At 46.8% G+C, this 27217-nt stretch overlaps 1 protein-coding gene across 2 annotated transcripts in view; it reads left to right on the plus strand.

Moving 5' to 3' along the window:
• The window catches only part of NEK4 (NIMA related kinase 4), a 278829-nt gene that overhangs the window by 103342 nt on the left and 148270 nt on the right, over window positions 1-27217 (plus strand). Inside the window, exons 8-10 of one of the 2 annotated variants that reach the window (XM_069206063.1) lie at window positions 6877-6933; window positions 7682-7825; window positions 15471-15611. In XM_069206063.1, the coding sequence (XP_069062164.1) occupies window positions 6877-6933; window positions 7682-7825; window positions 15471-15611 (342 nt within the window). The remainder of the gene's footprint in view (window positions 1-6876; window positions 6934-7681; window positions 7826-15470; window positions 15612-27217) is intronic. The other variant, XM_069206064.1, reaches the window with a different exon arrangement.

Raw genomic sequence — 27217 nt, forward strand, 5'->3', positions numbered from 1 at the left:
TTAGTCTAGTCAAGTCTGGAGTGAACCGTGGAGCCCCCCCTTTTGTCTGATTGGTTTTGAGAAGTCTGCAGGGGACAAGAGGGCTCTAAGAGTTGTTTAACGATCTCTTGAATGTGTTTCACCTTTCCGTTGTGTCGCCACTAAAAGTGGAAACCAATTCAATGAGTGTATCTGTCCATTCCCTGACATCGAGATTGGACCAAGGACACGTGGATCTTAAAAGGGGGAGGGCTGCTGGACTGCAGTTTTAGGGACATCGGACCATAATATTGCGATTGTGCCATCTGTCACCTGATTAGTGCTATTAGTAAAAAAAAAAACAGGGTCTAAGAAATTATCTTGATTGTGTATTGGTTCCTTGACAATTTGCCTTAGTTGTAATGCATCTAAAGCTTGGGCTATCACTTTAGCAATTGTGCATCTATTTTCCGCAAAGTACACATTTAAGTCCCCTAGGAGGGTGAAAATTGCTTTTTGAAGACTACATTCTGCAACGATATCTGGTAAAACTTGGGCAAACTGGAAAACAATCCCTGGGGGACGATACATTATGACGCCCAGGAAGGTGAAGGTGGGGAAGAGATCAAGTGAAAATTTAAGACTCTCACATCCCATTAGGTCAATGGGTGTGAAAGGTACCCACAAGTTCTTCTTTGAAAATTATGGCTACTCCATCACCTTTTCTATTATTTCTAGCTCTGGAACAGCCAGGCAGAAGGGCCATAACTATATATGGAGCTGACTCTTCTTTGAGCCGTGTTTCTGAGAGAAAGTAACAGTTTTGCCTTCTCTGTTCCTTGGAATAATCACCAGTCTTATACTCTGAAGAGACAAATCCTCTTTCTGTGATGATGATATCTATCATAGTGGTTTGTTTTGGTATTTATTGTATCATTGTGCAGCGGACTTCACTTCACTGAGCATCCTGATGTGTAATCATGCTCTCAGTTCTCCAGGTTGAGTGCATCAACGCAAGTCGTCTTTGACACAAACCCTATTGGGTAGAGAGCAGAGCAGGGCATGTGGTGTAACGGGCAGAGGTGCAGACTTTGAAACTGGGGAGTGAGGTACACGTTGTGGCAGCCGCTCAACATCCTGTGATTCTGGGCAATCCACTTAAACTCCCAGTGGCACCCCCCCCCCCAAAAAAAATCCCACCAAATAGATGTTTTAATCGAAGGGATGCAGTGCGCGCTCCCACATAATTAACTGTTTAATATAACCCCCTCCTCTGCACATCTATATAAAGCTCACCATTGTAGAAGGTTGGCTGATAAATCGAAGAAAATTCTTGGAAGTCACTGCCTTGTCCCAGGAGGTAGATTTCGACTTGTGCTGTGGTTCCTGGGTGGTCTTATTGTGTCTCCAGAGCTCACTGTTGGACCCTTCCTTAGAGCATTGTGGAAGGGACTAGGATGCTTGCATACTTACAGATAACACCCTCTCCCACCCCCGCCCCCACCCACCCCCCCAGTATTGGTCTGCTGTTCTGCTACTCATTCATTCATGGGAATATGGCGCCTCTCCTCTACCATTGCTTTATCGATCTCTGAAGAAGCCTTTTTCTGCAAAGACATTGTGTCTCAAAGGCTAAAGAGGTTACGCATCTCTTTCTTTGGCAGCCTTTGGTTTCTGTTCTGTTTCCTGGACACATCACATCATCATTTTCACACCATGAGAGTGTTGTGTTCAGCAGCTTGGGAGAGGCCTCTGATTCTTATTCATTCATTCATACATTAATCCTGCTGCTTCCTGTAAAAGGGCTGCTAGGAGCAATGGTATGTATTTATGGATCTTGCATTTATGTATTGCAAACCTAGCCAAAAGGCAGCGGAATGTTATAACGGGTCCAAGGAAAAGACACAGTCGACATGGGGCCACTAGGGTTTTGGGAGCCCAGCCAGAGTGTCGCGGAGAGAGGCTGCAAGGCTATCCTCAGACCTCCTGGGTGGCACCAGCAGTGTAGGGTCTATTACAGCAGAGGCTGGTGATATAGGAGACACAGGGTTGATCCTTCGTCCGAGCTGACAAACAGAATGGACGCTGACATCACAGGAGCTGTGTCACCTCAGAAACACGTCAGGCCGGGGGGGTGTCCTGCACGCTCGGCTCACACTCCTGAGGTGTTTGGTTTCTTGGCACAAAGCAGGGGTCCTTGCCAAGCGGATCGCTTGTTGTTTCTTTCAGGGGAGCAAAGGTTGCCACAGCTTCGAGCTCTTAGCTTGATTGAAGCCTCAGGCTGCTTTCTGTGTTGCTACAGAACAGAGTAATGGTGTGAAATCTAATCAAAGTGATCAGTCTGTAGGAAAACGAGCTGGCGATCAGGCACGCTTCCACAAAGCGGAGTGCCTGATGGCTGCAAAACAAAGCAATAGTTCTTGCAGGAACTGCTTCTGCAGTAGTATTGACAAAAAGCAGATAGCGATGTCTTTGATGTCCTTTAGACCTCGTGGAGAGCAGTGGGCAAGCCAGCAAGCTCTTGACGTCACTATAGGCTTAGTCCTTGGTTTTTGAGCAGAGCAGATGTCAGCATTGTATCACAGCAAAGCAGGGAAGCAGTTCCTCTGAACAGCCAGTTACAGCAGAGTGGCAATCCTTCAGCACAGCAGCCTTTACTCCAGCAGTTATTTCCAGGTCCAGTTTTGTACTGTTTGCTCGGGTCAAGGCCCCAGTACTCATACCTATGAGAACAAGCCTCTTTTAGACATGGTTATACCCCCTTTGTGCCTGGTATGTGATGTGGCCTAGAAGATGTTAGTGCCCGGGGTCCCTATTAACCAGGTTCCCTGGGCCACAGCTCTTTCCCTAAACTGTTATGATGCATTAGCACAATTTTGCAACACCTTTTAGCTGCCACTATATGACCCTAGTAAATGGTACTTAGTCACCCCCTAGGGCCATGCATCCAGATGCACCCAGTCCTACCATTGTAGACTTAGTGCTCTGGTGCAAACCAAAAGCACAAACACAACATGGCACACTGCCTGTGTTCTCGGTCCACTATACACTGCATGCACTGTGGGTAAGATACCCCTCTGGCAGGCCTTCCAGGCCTAATGCAGGGTGCACCATAATGTATGTGAGGGCATAGCTGCATTAGCAATATGCCCCCACTGTGTCCTTAACAACTCTGGGACATAGTGAGTGAACAGAGCAGCCATAGTAATATATGTGCTGGACACTGGTCAATAAGAGTTTCACAGCTACATGATGGCCACCCTGAACCCTGGGTTGTTTGGTATGAAACAACTCAGAATGGTAAATCCAAACTGGTACCAGTGTTGGGTTTATTATAAAATGTACCCAGGGGTCACCTTAGACGTGCCCCCTGCAAAAGCTAACTAATCTGGCATGGTTGCTGACTGGTCCTAACCAGCCTGCCATCACCAGACACAATTCTGCACCCCTGGTGTGGGTGAGCAAAGTCCTTCCTGGGTGGAATACCCCCTCTCTCAGGAATGTGCACTGCCCTGTTGGTGAGCTTCAAAGGGCTTACCACTTTTGAAACTTGACCTCCAGGCCTGCTGCTAGCAGCAGATGGCCGCCCCAGTTGCAAACTCTCACTTCTGGCAGGAGCAACGGCTGGAAATTCAAACAAAGGACAGGAGGAGTGGCCCCACCTGGCATGCACCACCCCTAAGGTGTTGCATGGGAAGTGGACTCTCCATTTCATTTTCCTCCATCTTGCATGGAGAGAAAATGGCAATTCAGGTGTAGGGAAGTGACCTCTGCCCACAGGAAGTGGTCACTTAGATGGTGTAGCCACCCTAGGGTAGATGTCCCATTGACCACTACCAGGTTCCCCCTAAAACGCCCACTAAATACAGTATTTAGTGGGCATCCCTAGACCAAGAACTCTGTTTCGACAGACAGAAGAAAACCAGCAACAAGAAAATCCAAGGCACAAGAGCTGTGGACCTGCTGCATCAAAGAAAAGGTTCCACACCCTTCTTGCTGCACCCAGGACTGACGATCACCGCTGAGGGGCTGCTGGACAACTAGAGAAACTCTTAAGAACCCCAGAGGACCGCCAGGCTTCGCAAATTGCCAGAGAAACCCCCCATCAGAAAGGAATTACCACTCAAAATTCAAAACGAACCAGCAGGCCAGTGAGGTCCGGTCCACTCCACTTCACTGACTGGGTGCTAACTCTGGAACCGGATGCCACTGCCAAGCCAAACTATACAACAACAAGAACCGCGAGGACCAACTCTGCCAGCTTCCCAAGTTCGGAAGCACTGCACCCTCCAGCGGCTGAACCGTACCAATACCCTGGGTATTGGTCTCCTGACTTCAGACACCAAGAAAAACAGCCCACCTGGGACTGTAAAAGGACCAGGAGGAAGCCCCAGTTGAGGGACTTCAGAAACAACCCAGACCTCCCACCAGAGTGCATCCGTTGTCCTGCAATCGACCCTTGAACCAACTTATCTCCTGCATCTGAGGGCATCCTTGTGCACAGCTCTTGGAACACTGATTCGCTCTGCACCCGGCCGCCCTGTGCCCTGCACCGAATAACCATCTGTGCCCTAAGGGTCTCCCAACCCTTGCAACCTTGACACTCCAAGGGGACACCCAGGTTTCACCTTTAAGCATTCCTGTGTAGTGCTCTTCCATGTGGTCCCCCGCAGTGGCTCTGTACCAGCTCCAGAGACCTTTTCCCGCTGCTCCCACCAGAAACGGAAGCTGCCCGAACTTCACCACCTGGCACATTGTCCCCACGGACAACCTTGACCAACCTGCAAAAGAACTTGGTAAACCCACTGTATGATTTTTATGTGCATTGATTCCTATGTTGCGTAATTATGCACAAAAGACTATTTTTTTTATTAAACCTCAAAAATTCATATCTCGACAAGTACTTAACCAATTCTGATGATATTGGTCTTAAAATGTATATAAAAAACTGAAGTATTTTTATAAATTGACCTTGAGTTATTCCTCTGAGTGTGCGAGTTGCAGGATTGATGCTGAGAGTACAACAAACGCTTTGCAGTTCTCCAAGATTGGCCTACGACCAAGCTACCATAAAAATTAGAGCATTAGGTTGTCTAGTTTTTGCCCTTGTAAACCATTGTGTGGTTGCTTGGACTCTGCACAGTTTGCCTAGCTTTGCACACTACATAGAGAGCCAGCCTCCTGCAATACCCAAAACTGCCTTTGAAGTAGAGGTGACTTAAAAGCAGCTCATTGAAGTGCACAGGTCCCCTCTCATCCTAGCCCTGGTTTCAGACTACCAGTTGGGGGTAATCTGCCCTTTGTGTAGAGACAGGCACTTCCCTATTGAAGTGTAACTGTGAGCTCCCCACCACTGTTCCAGCCCAGGAAGGCCCATCACAATGTAGATGAAAGCAGATGAGTCCTTTGTCACACCCACCCTTCCTGTGTTTTGTGGCTTTCTGGGGAGAATGCACAAAGTGTCACTGTTGCCCACCCCAAGTGTGTATGAGAAACAGGCTGCAAGGCACACAGAGCAGTAAGAGCAGAGATATGCTTACTTTCTAAAAGGGACATTTCTAAAATACTAATAATGAATCTGATTTTACCATTAAAGAGGATTTATCATTACCATTCCAATGATATGAAACATGATGTAGCTACTACTTTCTGATCCGGAATTGCAGCTTAAAGGTATATTAAGGAATTCCCAATTCTGGCCTGTGAGAGGGATAGGCCTCATGGTAATGAAAAACAACTTTGAGAGTTTTTCATTACCAGGACATGTAAAACTCAAAGGTACAAGTCTTGCCTTTTACTTACATAGCACCCTGCCCTAAGGGCTACCTAAGGCCTATCATAGGGGTGACTTATATATAAGAAAAGGGGAGATTAAGGCTTGGCAAGAGGCTTTTAAATGCCACTGGTAGCATTTAGTTTACAGGCCCTCTGTATTTGCTATCTCACTTTATAAGGTACTTTTAACTAAATTAAAAATGCCAATTGTGGATACTCCAATGTTACCATGTTTAGGGGGGAAGCACATGCACCTTAGCACTGTTCAGCAGTGGTTAGGTGCTCAGCGTCCTAAAGCCAGTAAAAACAAGGTAAGAAAAAGCAGAAGAGGAAGGCAAAAGGTTTAAGGTGCCCCTCCCAGAAGGGCCATTTTTACTAGGTGCTTGAGGCATTGGAAGTTTGGAGCAGAGCAGACTTTCAAATATACTCTTGTTTCATCTGCTTGTTGGTTAATTTTGATGATGTTCTCTGTGAGTCGAGCTGCAAGGGCTTCATTTAGAGGCTGAAGATGACAGGAGTCAGTATGGAGCCCTATAAGCTATGCAGGGGATAAGGGCCCTGAGGTACCAATGCGAGCTACTGACTGGTGTTGGTTGGATACGGTACATGAGAACAAGTGAAAGACATTTCCAGTGAATTCTTGCTTTATTGCTCACCTCATCTTCTCTAAGGTTGTCTTTGATAAACCTTGTTAAATGGCTCTTCTTTTACCTGTGGGTCTCTGACCAATAACTCTGCAAGAGACTACAGAGGGAGAATACACTGTAGTAGACAGTAGAGGTTGGAAAACATAGTACATAGTACCTTCAGTTGTAGACCTGGGAGCGGACAAAACTACTTTGATGAAAACTGATTGTGAGATGATGCCTGTGTTGTCCATTGTTTTGCGATGTCGCCGATGAAGAAATGCCTTTTCAATGTTAAATGTTAGCCAGCGGCTTTTGTCCATCTTTGCTCTCGACCCCTGCTCTTTTGGGTCCATATCGGAGACGCATCCGGTGAAAACAACAGTTTTCTTGCAAAATACAGTCTCTACTTGTTCTTGTTGACTGCTGTTGGAATGTTGTCCTGTTCTTGATGTGTACTGACAGCATTGTCTGTTCTGGATGTGCAACCTGACAGTTGTCTCTCCTTTCTGTGCAGGAGCAGATGGACTCCACGGACAAGCTGCTGGAGCCTTTTGTTCCCCTCTCCGTTCCAGTAAGTTCAGACTGCGGCTTTACAGGAATGTTCGAATGTAGCTTAGACTAGTGCAAGGGTGCCCGGCGTTGATGCAGAAGGACCAGTGCTTTGCCTGACTTTCTTAATATCCTCATTAGAAACATTAAAATAGAACATAAAGGCAACCCATTTCCAGTGGCTCTTTCTAAAGTTTGAGATGGCTCATAACCTTTGTGGCACAAGGTTGTGTCCTCTATTGTCCGCTCCCCGGTATAGTGCACAAGCTTGTGAATAGTTTCTGTGCTGGATAGTTTTTATCAAATTGGGTGCCTTTGGTCATCTTCAAAAAAATCTGTATGTTATTTCACCTGAAAAAACACTAAATTATGGATGTTAAATTATGGATTCTGGTCTGTGTTCCCTTACTTCCTGCTCTTCTCCTGTGCTGGACGTTTGGTAGGGTGCACTATTTTTCCCTCATCCTTCTTGATCCGTCGCTCTGCATTGACATGTCCAAGTATATCCTTTACTCTTGATTTCCATGGCAGGGGAGCCCAGGGAAACCTGTTTCTGAGGAGTCTCAGCCTCGTTGATGTTCATGGATCTCCGCGTCCTTTTTTTATCCATCAAGGAGCGGGCTGGTAGATTTTACATGAATTGCTGAAGTCCAGAAGGAACGTTTCTGAGAGGCTAGCTAAGTCATTGGATATCCATCAGTGCAGGGCTTTGATAGTCAGGAAGTGATGCCCAAAGCTGATAACAGCCAGCCTCTCCTCGTTTCATTTAGGATGGGATTTTACAGCAGGATTCTGGAGGAGCCGGGGAAAAAGTCACTTCTTCTTTACAACCGAACAGCTCTGAGTCGGAGCCCTCCGTTTCCCGACAGAGAAGGCACAAGAGGAAGGAGCAAGAAGAGCAGCATTCGGACAAGGTAAGCTTTCTGTCTGCAAAAAAAATAACCTCTTGCATGTGTCCGAGTATGAGGTTCTGGCTGGTGTTCTTCTTACACCAGACAGAACGTTTCCTCTGTGTTCAGCATTTGAACAGCCATTCTCCGTTAGTCTGACTTCGGATCTCGCCTCCTGCGGAGGTCAGTCATTGCTGCGGAGCTTGAGCTCAGGTGACTGGCAGATGTTTGGAAGGTCTGAATCACCACATTGTGGCTCCTTCCTAAGTGTGGTTGAGCTCTAACCAGTCACTCGTCCGTTGGCCGGCTAGTGTGAGAGCCGACCCCACAGCCTACCAGATGGTACACTCCGGCCCCTTTGGAGAACACTCAGTTTTGCTGGTCTCCCATCAGTTAGTCAGACTAATGATGTTTCACAGATTATAACGGGTGGAAAGTCTATGCTGTAAACCTGTGGTCCGGGGACCCCGGGTGTCTGCGAAGCCTTCTCGGTGAATTCCCAACTGCTTAGAAAATTTAATAATATTAACAGATGATTAAGGTGGCTAACTGTACAATTGAACATTTTAAAACATACTGTAAATGTCAAGCAATTTGAAATAGAGGCTAAAAATGAAATGAGTGTCCTCAGATTGATCTGTGGGCGCAGTGCAGGTTCATGAAAGGGATGTAGCGTGGACGATGTGTGGCTTCAATTGAATTTAGAAAAGCTCCAATGACTTTTTTTTTTTTTGTAATTTATATGTGTTGACAAATTAAATAAAATGTTATAAGTTGCGTATGTCTTTGAATGCTTGTTTCTATATTTTTTGTGTGTTGTTTTGCGTTTCAAATATCATCAACAATGTTTAGGCTGGGGTCCCAGGCTTCCAGAAATAACTCAGTTGGGGGGGTGTCCTTGGATTCCAATAATGATTCAGTGGGGTCCCCGGGTTCCAGTAATGATAAAGTGGGGGTCCACAGAAGTCAGACGGTGGGGCACCGTTGCTCTAAAGGACATCCCCTTCCCATAAGCAACCGCCTGTCTATATCAGTTCCATTCTCTGGATAGTGTTTGCTGTGAGTGAAGTGAAAGGTCTCTGTGAACCAAGGGGATTGGTGCAGCTTAACACTGCAGCTCTTTCTGAGCTGCTCCTGCGGCCTTATTGTGGGGTCACTTCAAGATCCTCAATGGCCGCCCCACCGTGCTCTTATAATAAACTTATAATAAACTTCTTCTTGGCACCAGCTCACTTCTCCGCAAGCTTGAGTCTGCAATCAATCCTATTCCGAATATCCGTCTTAAAATAGGCATTGCACGTCATTTGTTCTGGAAATGAACTCTCAATAAAACCTGTTTGATAAAAATAATTTCATGTATAGCTTTTTAAAAAAGGGTTTAATCTATGAACTCTTTATTTAACTTTCATTATAGCATTAGCTTTTCTTTCATTTTAATATTTAATCTTTTCTATGTGCCTTTTCCGAATATAACGTTTCTGCTTGCTTTGTACGTAAACGTCATTGCAAGTTCGGGCTGCTTCTGCCACCAAGAACAGGTAGAATCCTGATTCTCTCTCCTTTGCTGTATAGTTTAGAGGTATGTGCTTGTCTGATTCTGACTTGTAAGAGCAAAGCTTTCAACATGTTAGATTGTTGGGGATTTCATAACACGCTAGCTACAACAGCTGTCCGTTAATGCTATATGTAAGGAAATGCCTCCTTGGCATGGTTGCCCCCTGACTTTTTGCCTTTGCTGATGCTATGTTTACAATTGAAAGTGTGCTGAGGCCTGCTAACCAGGCCCCAGCACCAGTGTTCTTTCCCTAACCTGTACTTTTGTATCCACAATTGGCAGACCCTGGCATCCAGATAAGTCCCTTGTAACTGGTACTTCTAGTACCAAGGGCCCTGATGCCAAGGAAGGTCTCTAAGGGCTGCAGCATGTCTTATGCCACCCTGGAGACCTCTCACTCAGCACAGACACCCTGCTTGCCAGCTTGTGTGTGCTAGTGAGAACAAAACGAGTAAGTCGACATGGCACTCCCCTCAGGGTGCCATGCCAGCCTCTCACTGCCTATGCAAGTATAGGTCAGTCACCCCTCTAGCAGGCCTTACAGCCCTAAGGCAGGGTGCACTATACCATAGGTGAGGGTACCAGTGCATGAGCATGGTACCCCTACAGTGTCTAAACAAAACCTTAGACATTGTAAGTGCAGGGTAGCCCTAAGAGTATATGGTCTGGGAGTTTGTCAAACACGAACTCCACAGCACCATAATGGCTACACTGAAAACTGGGAAGTTTGGTATCAAACTTCTCAGCACAATAAATGCACACTGATGCCAGTGTACATTTTATTGCAAAATACACCCCAGAGGGCACCTTAGAGGTGCCCCCTGAAACTTAACCGACTGTCTGTGTAGGCTGACTAGTTCCAGCAGCCTGCCACACTAGAGACATGTTGCTGGCCCCATGGGGAGAGTGCCTTTGTCACTCTGAGGCCAGTAACAAAGCCTGCACTGGGTGGAGATGCTAACACCTCCCCCAGGCAGGAGCTGTGACACCTGGCGGTGAGCCTCAAAGGCTCACCCCTTTGTCACAGCCCAGCAGGGCACTCCAGCTTAGTGGAGTTGCCCGCCCCCTCCGGCCACGGCCCCCACTTTTGGCGGCAAGGCTGGAGGGAACAAAGAAAGCAACAAGGAGGAGTCACTGGCCAGTCAGGACAGCCCCTAAGGTGTCCTGAGCTGAGGTGACTCTAACTTTTAGAAATCCTCCATCTTGCAGATGGAGGATTCCCCCAATAGGATTAGGGATGTGATCCCCTCCCCTTGGGAGGAGGCACAAAGAGGGTGTACTCACCCTCAGGGCTAGTAGCCATTGGCTACTAACCCCCCAGACCTAAACACGCCCTTAAATTTAGTATTTAAGGGCTTCCCTGAACCTAAGAAATTAGATTCCTGCAACAACAAGAAGAAGGACTGCCTAGCTGAAAACCCCTGCAGAGGAAGACCAGAAGACAACAACTGCCTTGGCTCCAGAAACTCACCGGCCTGTCTCCTGCCTTCCAAAGAACTCTGCTCCAGCGACGCCTTCCAAAGGGACCAGCGACCTCTGCATCCTCTGAGGACTGCCCTGCTTCGACGACGACAAGAAACTCCCGAGGACAGCGGACCTGCTCCAAAAAGACTGCAACTTTGTTTCAAGAAGCAGCTTTAAAGAACTCTGCAACTCCCCGCAAGAAGCGTGAGACTTGCAACACTGCACCCGACGACCCCGACTCGGCTGGTGGAGAACCAACACCTCAGGGAGGACCCCCGGACTACTCTACGACTGTGAGTACCAAAACCTGTCCCCCCTGAGCCCCCACAGCGCCGCCTGCAGAGGGAATCCCGAGGCTTCCCCTGACCGCGACTCTCTGAAACCTAAGTCCCGACGCCTGGAAAAGACCCTGCACCCGCAGCCCCCAGGACCTGAAGGACCGGACTTTCACTGCAGAAGTGACCCCCAGGAGTCCCTCTCCCTTGCCCAAGTGGAGGTTTCCCCGAGGAAGCCCCCCCTTGCCTGCCTGCAGCGCTGAAGAGATCCCTTGATCTCTCATTGACTTACATTGCGAACCCGACGCTTGTTCTAACACTGCACCCAGCCGCCCCCGCGCCGCTGAGGGTGAAATTTCTGTGTGGGCTTGTGTCCCCCCCGGTGCCCTACAAAACCCCCCTGGTCTGCCCTCCGAAGACGCGGGTACTTACCTGCAAGCAGACCGGAACCGGGGCACCCCCTTCTCTCCATTGAAGCCTATGCGTTTTGGGCACCACTTTGAACTCTGCACCTGACCGGCCCTGAGCTGCTGGTGTGGTAACTTTGGGGTTGCTCTGAACCCCCAACGGTGGGCTACCTTGGACCAAGAACTGAACCCTGTAAGTGTCTTACTTACCTGGTAAAACTAACAAAACTTACCTCCCCCAGGAACTGTGAAAATTGCACTGTCCACTTTTAAAATAGCTATTTGTGAATAACTTGAAAAGTATACATGCAATTGAAATGATTCAAAGTTCCTAATGTACTTACCTGCAATACCTTTCAAACAAGATATTACATGTTAAATTTGAACCTGTGGTTCTTAAAATAAACTAAGAAAATATATTTTTCTATACAAAACCTATTGGCTGGATTTGTCTCTGAGTGTGTGTACCTCATTTATTGTCTATGTGTATGTACAACAAATGCTTAACACTACTCCTTGGATAAGCCTACTGCTCGACCACACTACCACAAAATAGAGCATTAGTATTCTCTTTTTACCACTATTTTACCTCTAAGGGGAACCCTTGGACTCTGTGCATGCTATTCCTTACTTTGAAATAGCACATACAGAGCCAACTTCCTACACTATACTTTGTTTGGAGTCGCAGTAACTAGCTGTGTGTTCCAGATTGAAGTGGATGTTGTATTCCTTTGCAATTCGGTTCTGGTGGGTATCTCATTTCTGGAATTCAAAGAGCATAATGTGTCCCCAGTGTGTACACCACTGTTTTTAGCACCTATTTTAAAAAAATGATTTTCATTGATTTCTATAACCGGAAATATTTTAATTTCTTCTTGAACAATCTGAAGTTAGGTAATCCCATCACTGTACTAGTTTTATAAACCTTATGTACCTGCTGTCTTGTTTCCTTCAATAATTTTGAAGATTTCGGCCATGTGATTGAGGCGGCATCACACGAGGTTACCTTGACAAAATGCATTGACCCAACATCTAAACCTGCCAGAAAAGGCCTCCTTCAGAAATACCTCCAGTTTCCACCCCTTCAACACCATTTTGTGTTCTCAAGAATCTCAGATTACATTTTCGATACCTCCCTTCCATATCCTCAACCTTGTCCTCTAAAATCTTGATAATCCCAGTCAATGTCAACAATTCACCCTTAGGACTAGTCTCCTTAAGCTCTGAGATGTCTCTCTGCTTCTTATACCCTGTCAACAGTGGTTCTCAGTTAATGATGAAAAAAGCATACACCTGCATCTGCCTCGCCAGCCTTCCCCATGAGTGAACCTCAGGTATAATTTATTTCCGCAAAGGCTCTCTCCCCTTGTCTCCTCAGTACCCGTTGGATTCTTTTTGGAGGAAGTGTGACCTCTGCAGTACTGTCCAGCCGGCCCTGATGTGGCATTGGACCTCTTTTATCATCCACCATCACATCTCAAGATGTGTGGCAGGGTACCCTCGTGCCACAGCAGAGCTGGCAGGGTACCCTCGTGCCACAGCGGAGCTGGCAGGGTACCCTCAGGCCAGGCCACAGCAGAGCTGGCAGAGTACCCTCGTGCCACAGCAGAGCTGGCAGAGTACCCTCGTGCCACAGCAGAGCTGGCAGGGTACCCTCGTGCCACAGCAGAGCTGGCAGGGTACCCTCGTGCCACAGCAGAGCTGGCAGAGTACCCTCAGGCCAGGCCACAGCAGAGCTGGCAGAGTACCCTCGTGCCACAGCAGAGCTGGCAGGGTACCCTCGTGCCACAGCGGAGCTGGCAGGGTACCCTCGTGCCACAGCGGAGCTGGCAGGGTACCCTCGTGCCACAGCGGAGCTGGCAGGGTACCCTCGTGCCACAGCGGAGCTGGCAGGGTACCCTCGTGCCACAGCAGAGCTGGCAGGGTACCCTCAGGCCACAGCAGAGCTGGCAGGGTACCCTCGTGCCACAGCAGAGCTGGCAGGGTACCCTCGTGCCACAGCAGAGCTGGCAGGGTACCCTCGTGCCAGGCTACAGCAGAGCTGGCAGGGTACCCTCGTGCCAGGCTACAGCAGAGCTGGCAGGGTACCCTTGTGCCAGGCTACAGCAGAGCTGGCAGGGTACCCTTGTGCCAGGCTACAGCAGAGCTGGCAGGGTACCCTCGTGCCAGGCTACAGCAGAGCTGGCAGGGTACCCTCGTGCCACAGCAGAGCTGGCAGGGTACCCTGGTGCCACAGCAGAGCCAGCCCATATACCATCTGCCACTGAGTTTGCATGCATGCACCATAGGCCATGCTGGATTCCAGCCATGCTTTGAGGATAACCCTGCACGAGTCTTGATGGTACTTGAGTATTGTCCAGTTACACTGCTTTGTCCCCACAACAACGCTCCCACAGCACACTACCAGTCAAGTCAGACCTTCTCCAATTGATCCTCCTTGTTAAAGCAGGTACTTCTTAGTGAGGTCGGGCACTGCAGCCTTTTCCAAAGAACACTGATCTTCTGTTGGGAATATATTAATTGTGTCAAGTGCCTTTAGTGTGGAGTTTCAACTTTGCCCAGTGCCCTCTGTATTGGTCTTTCAAGGCCAATCCCATTCCGAGATGTCTCTCATGTCTACACTTGATTGCAGGGCTCTTGGAGTCCAGCCTCAGATATCCAGCCTCCTTGCGATGTTGTATTCCTTAGTAGCTCAATCCACCATCTGCTTCAAACAGGGGCTCCACTGCTGCTCTGGCGTAAATCACAGCCACCTATTCAAAACTCACTCACTCGCACCTCGTCCCTTGTCATTATATTAGACTGCCGACTTCATTGGGGCATTTCGCTCAGGCTGCCCACCCTGATCCATGGTCACTGAGCCAAAGTACTCACAGGCATCACAGCCAATGTCAGTCCATCAGATTGTCCCATGACTGTAGGATGTCGATGATTCTGCCCTCCCGTGCCACTCTGATGTGCCGCACCATGCTGTCATTGCTGCTGCACCCCACCATACCTTGTTATGGGACCAGGCACAGGTCCACCTATGCAGCAGTTCCTCACGGCACGCTGACTGCATCCATCGGCTGGAACAATGGGAAGAGGCTGGCCTTGTTTTGTGTCTTCAAACTTCAGGTCTGCCCCTGCCCACCAGCTGCGTGAGATGAGTTACGGTTCTCAGGGGCTGCGTCTGCACTCGCTGAGGCATAGAACACTGCTCAACAAGCAATCTGTCGAGGATTTATGGGGCTTGTTGATAGACAAGCTCTATCGAACTGTCTCTGGCAACATTGGAGGCATGCCATGCCCCTCTAATAATTGATTTTTAAACTCATTATGGATGGTCATTGTCAATGAATCCTCTGTTTCTTGCTCCAAGGTCAAAATTAAATCTTAATACAGCTGCTTTTACATTCTTAGTATTGACCTCAGGTCAGAGACCAAGTGGATTTCCTCAACTGTGAAAGCGTCATGCAGTCCCTAGTTCTCCAGTTTCCTACTTAAGCTAGATAGTTAAGGGGGGATAGACCCGGCAAGGCTTCTAATCACAGTTTCACGTGTAGTAATAATGCAGGAAAGGCCCCGCAAGGCTTCTAATCACAGCTTCCTGCGTATTAATAATGCGGGATAAGCATCACGAGGCTTCTCATCACAGCTTCATGTGTATTAATAATACTGGATAGGCCCCACAAGGCTTTTGATCACAGCTTCCTGTGTATTAATAATACTGGATAGGCCCCACGAGGCTTTTGATCACAGCTTCCTGTGTATTAATAATGCGGGATAGGCCCCGCGAGGCTTCTAATCGCAGCTTCATGTGTAGGCAGGCATTAATAATGCAAGGCAGCAGCCTCTATGTGATAGATGAATTAGGAATATGCTTCTTTATAAGAAATATAAGGTAAGTAACTTAGCATGCAATCTGATGAGGACAATTTACATCTTGAACATCATGCCGCTTAAGCCCATACTGTTCCCTTCTTTAGTTTGATGCAGTTTCCCCGAGACCATTGCCTTCACCGCCACTCAACGTGAAACGAGCCGGAATACGGAAGACCCGCAGCAATGCTGACGAGCATTCTCGTGCAGTCTGTGACTCCAGCAGTACTGAAGCTGCGGAATCAACGGTTTGTCAAATATTTAATATAAGTACAAGACATTTGAAAAAATAACAACTTGTTGAACTGTTACAATAATGGAGTGATAGAATGCATTAACATAGCATCATATCCTCGCCCCACTGTTTCTGTACTCCTTATGTTTTGCTGTTACTCACATACATGCTTTAATAATACTTTCAAGTTATTCTTTGTGTCCGGCCGCTGGGAGGTAGGGCTGGAGGGCTCTGAAAATCTCCACTGCTAAGTGCAGCCATTGAGCACGGTACGAGCCCAATGAAATAGAGATTTAAATTTGCCTCCCAGATGGTAGGAGCTATCTTCATGTGTGTCACAGTAAATGTGAATCTTTTTCCTTAGTAGTTACACTGATCTGTTGATGTGGTGTGAAGGAGCGAAGGTTCAGCAAAAGAAGTGCTTGATAGGCAGGACAAAATTCCAGTGCTGTGTATCTGCCGTTTGGCATTGAGAACGGATTGTAGAGACGCTGATGCTGCACAGACTGTCTTTTGCTTTTTGAGTTAGCCAAGGTCCTGGAGCTGAGTGAGGCATAAAGTCTCATGGGTCCCCCATCCAGCAACCCCAACAATCCATTTTCCCCACTTTCACCTCATATCCTGTTTGCCGTGTCTGAAGGACATGGACTGCATCACATGACACTGGTCAGACAATCTTGTGTGATTATCCTCTGTTAACCAAAGTCACATTTGGTAGGATTAGGACAGCCCAGTCTGTCCACCATGTGGGACATGTGGGGCAGGGAGGAAGGTATTTGAAATGTTAGTTTGGGAAAGCTAAAAAAAAAAATGTAAATTAGCACTTGTATAGCGCACTACTCACCCGTTAGGGTCTCAAGGCGCTGTACTCATACCTCTATGGAACCCCTCCTGGCTTTTCCCTGTGAGGCGCCCACTCCTGAGCACCCCCAGGGTGAAGCCAGGCATCCAAGCGCTGTTGGGGCCGTTGTGGAGATTAAGCAAGCTATTGCCCACAGTTGCAGAGTGGGACCCATGAATTAGATTAGGCACCGAGGCGAGAATTATCTGGTCAAGGGGAATTGAGCCCAAGACCTGCCGAAGCGGGCCTTGAACCCTGGTCTTGAGCCAGATCTCTGCTTCAGGATCTGCCGCTCTAACCATTGAGCCACACTTCTCCAAAGCTCAATGAATCCAGGTTTCAGATCAACTCATGAAGAAAACTGGCTACACCTTTAGCTTCAGGAATTGTCAATGTGGGTACTCAGAGATTGAAGATCTGATCTTAGTAGTAGTGTTTTATCCTATTTTCCCTGCACTTGTATAAAACCATTTAATGCTAGGCAGCAAAGGTTACTCTCCATTGTACTCAGAACCGGGGCGGACTAAGTAACCTCACCCAGACCCCAGCCAGACATCAAATGTGACGCATGTTGCCTGTTAACGCTACTACTTTTGTCTCCCTCTGTTTTTATTGCACGTTAAGTTTTAGGGTAACTTGTGTCTTGTAATAAGCAGCGGCAGTAAATACCCTGGGTGCAGCCAGTAGTGTAGTGGCATGGAAATATCTCATCCTGTGATCTCCTGATCTGTAGGGAGCTCTGCCTGACACCGCCAGTTATTCCATGCATCTCTAGAATCTGTTGGTCACTGGTCTTTCTGCTAGTTCTGGGATGCTTCTTGTCAGAGTACGAAACTTGCTTTCATGTTTTAGCCGAGTGAAAGAGGTTGCTCTTTTAAAGATTTCTCCATAGTAACAGTTCGTAGCAGCACAGTGGCAGTGTAGTGTTCATTCATGTTATGCAGTTATTTGTGGAGGAGATCTCCTTTTCTCCCAGGCCTGGGTCACACAGTTGAAACATTCAGTCTCTCTCTGTTGGTCTGTTTCCGTGGTCACTATCTCTCTGCTTTGTGTTCAGTCTTTTTAGGTTCTTTTTACTGTCAGCAGGTATTCAGTTAGGCTGTGGCTCTTCTCTGGGGCCTTTGAGCCTTTAATGTTGCTTTATGCACGTAAAGGGTATTGGAATGAGTTGTATACATTTCTGTTTCATCTTTCTGTGTCGGAGTCTGATTATGTCCTTCCCAGGTTATTATTTCTCCGGGAATATTCGTATTGGGATCTGACATGTGAAGTTCCTCACCAGGGACCTTGGAGCCTCGTTTTGCTGGATTTTAACTAGAAAGTCGTTTTTATGACTCACACATCAGACATGTGGTTTAGTTAATTCCAACCGATTAGTCAGCCCTCACTACTTACAATTTCTGACTAGGACACATCTTAGCCTGAATACTCAGATTCAGCTTTACAAGCCCAATTTGTTCTCAGTTTTCTCAGAATACCATGTAATACACAAGAGATTCTTTTCTTGAGGAGTTTGAGAGAGTGTATTAAATTGCCTTGCAAATGTTCCAGTAGGAAAGAGACGTGTTGGCTGTCCATTCATGATCTTTTAACATGTGATCCATGTGTAAAACCAGAAGCTTTGTTGATGGTCAGTTTGACTATCACATTGTGACCTTTCAACAGTATGCCTGGATTAAACTTTCCACCAGGGATAACACTCTATTACACATTCATGAGCTAATGATTATGGACTTCCTGGCCCAACTCACTATAATATTGATATGTCAGTCTTTCATTTATCTTCACTGAAGTACCTTGTTGATGAATTTGCAACTTATCACTTAAATACGTGCTGTTTCCTTTAGTAAATTAGACACTAAATGTAAAGCTATAAACTTTGTTGATGGTCTGAGACATTGATGTAAATAAATTACCTAAGGTCTGCTGTCGCATCCATTCCAGCCCACTCTGTTTTTGCCTGCCTCCTTGTCCGATGCTGCACTTTTACCTTCTGTTCAGTCTCTTCACTATGTCATAGACAAAGCTCTAAGGCTGCTCTTCCAGCTCGTCATCAGCCTCCTAAGCACTGCCGCCTTCCCCGAGCCCCTGTCAGTGGTCCGTCAGTAAAGGAGGGCGCTGAGCCAGGAGTAACATTCTAGTATTCGGACTTGCTGATATAGCTACCCTGTTAGGAGCTGTCCAACTACTGTGTGTGTGTATATATATATATATATATATATATATATATATATGTTCGATGGCATGTGTAGCTGCAGATACACATACTATGCATATCCATTCCGACATCTAGTGTTGAGCTCGGAGTGTTACAAGTTGTTTTTCTTCGAACAAGTCTTTTCAGAGTCACAGAATAGAGTGACTCCTCCTCTTCGTTCCATTGCGCATTGACTCCATTGTTAGATTGTTTTCTTTCCACCGTCAGGTTCGGACATGTTTCCCTCTCGCCCCGAGATTTCGATTTGGAAAACCTTTGAAAACCTTCCTTTTCATCGGTATTGTTTCGATAGTGTTCTCCATCTAGCATCGAACCGGTAGTACTGTCGGAAACGTACTTTTGTTCGCCCTTCGGGGCACATGCGCCCAACTCGGGCCTACTGGATAGAAAGCCTGATGGATCGGACTCCATTCCGATTCTGCCCTCGGTGCCACGCGCAGGATCCTTATACAGACCAGCACTTGGTTTGTAACTTGTTCCTTTCTCCAGACCATCGTGAGGAAAACGGTGATGCCTGTCGATCGTTTCATTAAAAAAAGACTCTCAGAGATCGCAGAGCCCGAAGACTTGAAATGGTGTCAAAGCAGTCAACATCTCGACGTCACTGAAGAAGAGCAGGCGCAGACAGCAGTCTCCATCCAAGACACAGAATCCGAACAGGAATCCAAAGATGACAGACCCATCACATCCGGCCAGCATGTGAGTACGTCTGCCCCTACACCCCTGCACAAAAAACATTCCAAGGCTTTGGGTACACCACTGCCGGAAGGCCATGGTTTGGCCCAAAAAATCACTGTTGGCAACCGCCCTTCGGGGTCGGCGCAGAAAAAGGCCACTCCTCCGTCGACTTTGGAGTCGAGTAAAAGCTCCATTTCGGACTCCAGCGGGAAACCCCAAATTTCAGTCGGAAAATTCGAAAGTCTGCTTCGGAGCAGAGACCTTCCACAACATTTTGGTACCGAAAAAACAAACTTCGGAACCGAAGAAAACCTCATACACAGAGGAACAAGGATTTTCCAAAAAATTAAGAGAAAGCCATAAAACCTCTGAGGAAGAGTCGGACATTGAGCCCATTCTACAAATTATGGGTGAGAGACAATCCAGGTTACACATCCATAAAGACACAGGACGGATTGTTACTGCACCTCCTTTAAAAACAAAAAGGAAGCGGGCTTTCCAAGAGGAACTGGACACTGCACAGCCACCAGCAAAGGTGCAAAAGGAGAAGCCAATACTTCCTCATACTTCTCCACCTCGTTCTCCACAGCTGTGTGTCTTCCCCCCATACCAGTCCTCCACCAATGCCTTCTCCAACACATTCACTATATTCACAGGGAGATACGGCAGACCCATGGGATCTTTATGACCCTGATCCCATCCCAGATAATTACCTAGATACCTACCCATCCAAACCATCTCCACCTGAGGATACTACAGCATACAACCAGGTCATATCCAGGGCAGCAGCTTATCATGGGTTAACAATGCATTCAGAGCCTTTGGAAGAAGATTTTTTTATTTAATACATTATCTTCAACACATTCCAAATACCAGTGCCTCCCAATGTTACCCGGCATGATAAAACACCCAGATTAAATTTTTAGTGAGCCTGTAAAATCTAGAATTATCACACCTAGAATAGAGAACAAATATAAGCCTGTACCCTCTGACCCAGATTACATCAGTCACCAGGTCCCTCCAGATTCAGTGGTGGTCAGTGCAGCACGAAAGAGGGCACATGGCCAGTTTTCAGGAGATTCACCTCCTCCTGATAAAGATAGTAGAAAATTTGACTCTTCAGGGAAAAGAGTTGCTTCCCAGGCAGCGAATCAATGGAGAATTGCTAATTCACAAGCACTGCTAGCCCGCTATGATGGAGCACGTTGGGATGAGATGCAGGATATTGTACAGCATCTCCCAGAAGAACCCCATTGGGATGAGATGCAGGATATTGTACAGCATCTCCCAGAAGAGCCCCGTTGGGATGAGATGCAGGATATTGTACAGCATCTCCCAGAAGAACCCCACTGGGATGAGATGCAGCATCTCCCAGAAGAACCCCGTTGGGATGAGATGCAGGATATTGTACAGCATCTCCCAGAAGAACCCCATTGGGATGAGATGCAGGATATTGTACAGCATCTCCCAGAAGAACCCCGTTGGGATGAGATGCAGGATATTGTACAGCATCTCCCAGAAGAACCCCATTGGGATGAGATGCGGGAACTTGTACAGCATCTCCCATAAGAACCCCGTTGGGATGAGATGCAGGATATTGTCCAGCATCTCCCAGAAGAACCCTGTTGGGATGAGATGCAGGATATTGTACAGCATCTCCCATAAGAACCCCGTTGGGATGAGATGCAGGATATTGTACAGCATCTCCCAGAAGAACTCCGTTGGGATGAGATGCAGCATCTCCCAGAAGAACCCCGTTGGGATGAGATGCAGGATATTGTACAGCATCTACCATAAGAACCCCATTGGGATGAGATGCAGGATATTGTACAGCATCTCCCAGAAGAACCCCATTGGGATGAGATGCAGGATATTGTACAGCATCTCCCAGAAGAACCCCGTTGGGATGAGATGCAGGATATTGTACAGCATCTCCCAGAAGAACCCCGTTGGGATGAGATGCAGCATCTCCCAGAAGAACCCCGTTGGGATGAGATGCAGGATATTGTACAGCATCTACCAGAAGAACCCCATTGGGATGAAATGCAGGATATTGTACAGCATCTACCAGAAGAACCCCACTGGGATGAGATGCAGGATATTGTACAGCATCTCCCAGAAGAACCCCATAGGGATGAGATGCAGCATCTCCCAGAAGAACCCCATTGGGATGAAATGCAGGATATTGTACAGCATCTCCCAGAAGAGCCCCATAGGGATGAGATGCAGCATCTCCCAGAAGAACCCCATAGGGATGAAATGCAGGATATTGTACAGCATCTCCCATGAGAACCGCATTGGGATGAGATGCAGGATATTGTACAGCATCTCCCAGAAGAACCCCGTTGGGATGAGATGCAGCATCTCCCAGAAGAACCCCATTGGGATGAGATGCAGGATATTGTACAGCATCTCCCAGAAGAACCCCATAGGGATGAGATGCAGCATCTCCCAGAAGAACCCCGTTGGGATGAAATGCAGGATATTGTACAGCATCTCCCAGAAGAACCCCGTTGGGATGAGATGCAGGATATTATACAGCATCTCCCAGAAGAACCCCGTTGGGATGAGATGCAGGATATTGTACAGCATCTCCCAGAAGAACCCCATTGGGATGAGATGCAGGATATCGTACAGCATCTCCCAGAAGAACCCCATTGGGATGAGATGCAGGATATCGTACAGCATCTCCCAGAAGAACCCCATTGGGATGAGATGCAGGATATCGTACAGCATCTCCCAGAAGAACCCCACTGGGATGAGATGCAGGATATTGTACAGCATCTCCCGGAAGAACCCCACTGGGATGAGATGCAGGATATCGTACAGCATCTCCCGGAAGAACCCCACTGGGATGAGATGAGATGCAGGATATCGTACAGCATCTCCCGGAAGAACCCCACTGGGATGAGATGAGATGCAGGATATCGTACAGCATCTCCCAGAAGAACCCCACTGGGATGAGATGAGATGCAGGATATCGTACAGCATCTCCCAGAAGAACCCCACTGGGATGAGATGCAGGATATTGTACAGCATCTCCCATAAGAACCCCGTTGGGATGAGATGCAGGATATTGTCCAGCATCTCCCAGAAGAACCCTGTTGGGATGAGATGCAGGATATTGTACAGCATCTCCCATAAGAACCCCGTTGGGATGAGATGCAGGATATTGTACAGCATCTCCCAGAAGAACCCCGTTGGGATGAGATGCAGCATCTCCCAGAAGAACCCCGTTGGGATGAGATGCAGGATATTGTACAGCATCTACCATAAGAACCCCATTGGGATGAGATGCAGGATATTGTACAGCATCTCCCAGAAGAACCCCATTGGGATGAGATGCAGGATATTGTACAGCATCTCCCAGAAGAACCCCGTTGGGATGAGATGCAGGATATTGTACAGCATCTCCCAGAAGAACCCCGTTGGGATGAGATGCAGCATCTCCCAGAAGAACCCCGTTGGGATGAGATGCAGGATATTGTACAGCATCTACCAGAAGAACCCCATTGGGATGAAATGCAGGATATTGTACAGCATCTACCAGAAGAACCCCACTGGGATGAGATGCAGGATATTGTACAGCATCTCCCAGAAGAACCCCATAGGGATGAGATGCAGCATCTCCCAGAAGAACCCCATTGGGATGAAATGCAGGATATTGTACAGCATCTCCCAGAAGAGCCCCATAGGGATGAGATGCAGCATCTCCCAGAAGAACCCCATAGGGATGAAATGCAGGATATTGTACAGCATCTCCCATGAGAACCGCATTGGGATGAGATGCAGGATATTGTACAGCATCTCCCAGAAGAACCCCGTTGGGATGAGATGCAGCATCTCCCAGAAGAACCCCATTGGGATGAGATGCAGGATATTGTACAGCATCTCCCAGAAGAACCCCATAGGGATGAGATGCAGCATCTCCCAGAAGAACCCCGTTGGGATGAAATGCAGGATATTGTACAGCATCTCCCAGAAGAACCCCGTTGGGATGAGATGCAGGATATTATACAGCATCTCCCAGAAGAACCCCGTTGGGATGAGATGCAGGATATTGTACAGCATCTCCCAGAAGAACCCCATTGGGATGAGATGCAGGATATCGTACAGCATCTCCCAGAAGAACCCCATTGGGATGAGATGCAGGATATCGTACAGCATCTCCCAGAAGAACCCCACTGGGATGAGATGCAGGATATCGTACAGCATCTCCCAGAAGAACCCCACTGGGATGAGATGCAGGATATCGTACAGCATCTCCCAGAAGAACCCCACTGGGATGAGATGAGATGCAGGATATCGTACAGCATCTCCCGGAAGAACCCCACTGGGATGAGATGAGATGCAGGATATCGTACAGCATCTCCCAGAAGAACCCCACTGGGATGAGATGAGATGCAGGATATCGTACAGCATCTCCCAGAAGAACCCCACTGGGATGAGATGCAGGATATTGTACAGCATCTCCCAGAAGAGCACCAGAAGAGGGCACAGCAAGTAGTAGCAGAGGGGCAAGCGATTAGCAATAATCAGGTAAGATCCGCCCTTGATGCTGCTGATACAGCTGCAAAGAGTGTAAACACAGCCATTACCATTAGAAGACATGCATGGCTACGCTCCTCTGGTTTTAAAACAGAAATCCAACAGGCTGTACTTAAAATGCCTTTTGATAAGAAGCACCTCTTTGGCCCAAACGTGGACACTACAATTGAAAAACTGAGAAAAGACTCAGATACTGCAAAAGCAATGGGCGCTTTGTACACCTCCCCATATAGAGGCTCCTTTCGCAGGCCACAGTTTCGAGGAGGTTTTAAGCCACAATCCTCAGAGGTTTCCACCTCCCAAACAAAGCAGGGACAACAAACCCAGTATCACGAGGTGGGTTTAAAGGAACATATAGAGGTCAATACTTTAGGAATAGAGGTAAATTCCAAACCTTAAAACAAACAACATCACAGCCTAAACAGTGGCTTCCTTCCCTCCCTTCCACTCCACACATCTCCTGTGGGGGAAGACTACAGCAATTCCACTCTCATTGGCAAAATATCACCACAGACAACTGGGTGTTATCAATTATCCGCAATGGCTATTGCCTAGAATTGATAACCACCCCTCCAAACATTCCGCCAAGATATCACAAGTTGTCCCCCGAACATACAGTTCTGTTACAAGAGGTACAATCTCTACTACTAAAGCAAGCAACATAATTAGTTCCAGGCCCCTAAATCTATACATCTTGTCAGAGCATTTTCACATGGTAACTCTGCGAGATGTCATTCCACTGCTGCAAAAACAAGATTTTATGACTGCTCTAGACCTCAAGCATGTGTATTTCCACATACCCATCCACCCAGCTCACAGAAAATACCTCAGGTTTGTCATAGCAGGAAAACACTACCAGCTCAAGGTGTTGCCGTTTGGCATAACAGCAGCTCCAAGGGTGTTCACAAAGTGTCTAGCAGTAGTAGCGGCATACTTAAGAAGACAACACATCCATGTCTTTCCATAGCTAGACGAGTGGCTAATAAAATCAAGCAATCTTACACAATGCCAAAAACACACTCGTTATGTGATAGAAACTCTGCACACACTAGGGTTTTCTATAAACTACCAAACGTCACACCTTCAACCAGCACAAGTACAACCGTATCTAGGTGCTATCCTAAATACTCAGCTATCTCTAGCATATCCAAAGATACAAAGGATACAAGCTTTCCAAAATCTAATTCCACTCATACAGCCTAATCAACAATACACTGTACGACTAATCATGAAGATTCTAGGAATGATGGCATCTTGCATAGCAATAGTCCCACATGCAAGGTGAAACATGAGGCCCTTACATCAAGGCCGTGCACAACAGTGGTCACAGGCACACGGTCAGCTTCAAGATCTAGTGTTGATGGACCGCCAAACACACATGTCCCTTCAATGGTGGAATCGTAGCAATTTAATAATGGGGCCGTTTCAAGACCCTCTGCCTCAGACCATAATCACAACAGACGCATCAATGATCGGTTGGGGAGATCACCTCAACAATCAGACCATTCAAGGGCAATGGGATGTCAAACAGAAACAGCTACACATAAACCATATAGAGTTATTAGCTGTGTTCCTTGCCCTAAAAGCATTTCAACCTCTTCTCAAACAGAAGAATGTTCTCATAAAAACAGACAGCATGACAACCATGTATTATCTCAACAAACAGGGAGGGACACATTTATCTCCGCTTTCCCTTCTAGCCCAAACAATTTGGAAAAGGGCAATTCACAACCAAATTCATCTACTAGCACAATACATTCCAGGAATAGACAATCAGTTGGCAGATCTCTTCAGCAGAAATCACCAACAAACACACGAATGGGAGATTCACTCCCAAGTACTTCAAAAGTACTTTCAAAGGTGGTGAATGCCAGACATAGATCTATTCACAATAAGCGAAAACACAAAATGCCAAAACTTCGCATCCAGACACTCTCATCCCTTATCCAAGGGCAATGCTCTATGGATCAATTGGTCAGGGACATTTGCTTACTCTTTTTCCCCTCCCCCACTCCTTCTATTTCTGGTCACAAAATTGCATCAAACATCACTCATAGCACCAACATGTGCACGCCAGCCTTGGTACACAACACTATTAGACCTATCTGCAGTACCTCACTCCAAACTCCCAAACAGACCAGATTTATTAACACAAAACAAAGGTCAAATCAGGCATCCCAACCCCAATGCTCTCTATCTAGCGATTTGGCTCCTAAAGTCATCCAATTTGGTTACTTAAATCTTCCATCTGAATGCACGGAAGTAATTAAACAAGCACGAAAACCCACTACTAGACAGTGCTACGTAAACAAGTGGAAAAGATTTGTCTACTATTGTCAATCTAAGACCATAGATCCACTTCAGCATCTATACAAGATATTGTATGTTATTTACTTCATTTACAGAAATCAAATTTGTCTTTTTCCTCCATAAAAATACACCTTACTGCAATATCTGCATACTTACAAACTATTAAACATACTTCTCTATTCAGAGTTCCTGTTATCAAAGCCTTCATACAAGGATTAAAACGCATAATTCCACCCAAGAATACCACCAGTTCCATCATGGAATTTAAATATTGTACTTACAAGACTCATGGGACCACCTTTTGAACCCATGCACTCTTGCCAAATTCAATTCTTAACATGGAAAGTTGCCTTCCTTGTGGCTATTACTTCTTTAAGAAGAGTTAGTGAAATACAAGCATTCGCTCTTGAAGAACCTTTTTTCCAAGTGCACAAACATAAGGTTGTTCTAAGAACAAATCAAAAATTTCTACCAAAAGTAGTATCTCCTTTTCACATCAATCAAACAGTGAAAAAACAGCAGTATTATCAAAGAGGATCATTTAGAGGCTCTTACAGAGGTCAACACTTTAGAGCCAGAGGCAAATTTCAAACCTCGGAGTGTCACTACTCCCCAAAAACAATGACTTCCTCAACATCCCACAATCCCACACACATCCTGTGGGAGGCAGATTGCAACATTTACACTCTCAGTGGCAAAACATCACCACAGATCAGTGGATGCTTTCAATTATCTGCAATGGTTACTGCCTAGAACTCATTTCTACTCCTCCAAATATTCCCCCTCTCTTTCACACTGTCCCCAGAACACAACGTTCTGTTACAGCTAGAAGTGCAATCTCTATTACTAAAAGAAGCAATACAAACAGTCCCAAAATCACAGCAGGGAACAGGAGTCTATTCACTATATTTCCTCATACCAAAAAAAGGATGGTACTCTAAGACCCATTCTGGATCTCAGACCTCTAAATCTATATATCCTGTCAGAACATTTTCACATGGTAACTCTGCAGGACGTAATTCCC

Source organism: Pleurodeles waltl, chromosome 9, assembly GCF_031143425.1.
Source record: "Pleurodeles waltl isolate 20211129_DDA chromosome 9, aPleWal1.hap1.20221129, whole genome shotgun sequence".
In the NCBI taxonomy this organism is placed as follows: domain Eukaryota; kingdom Metazoa; phylum Chordata; class Amphibia; order Caudata; family Salamandridae; genus Pleurodeles; species Pleurodeles waltl.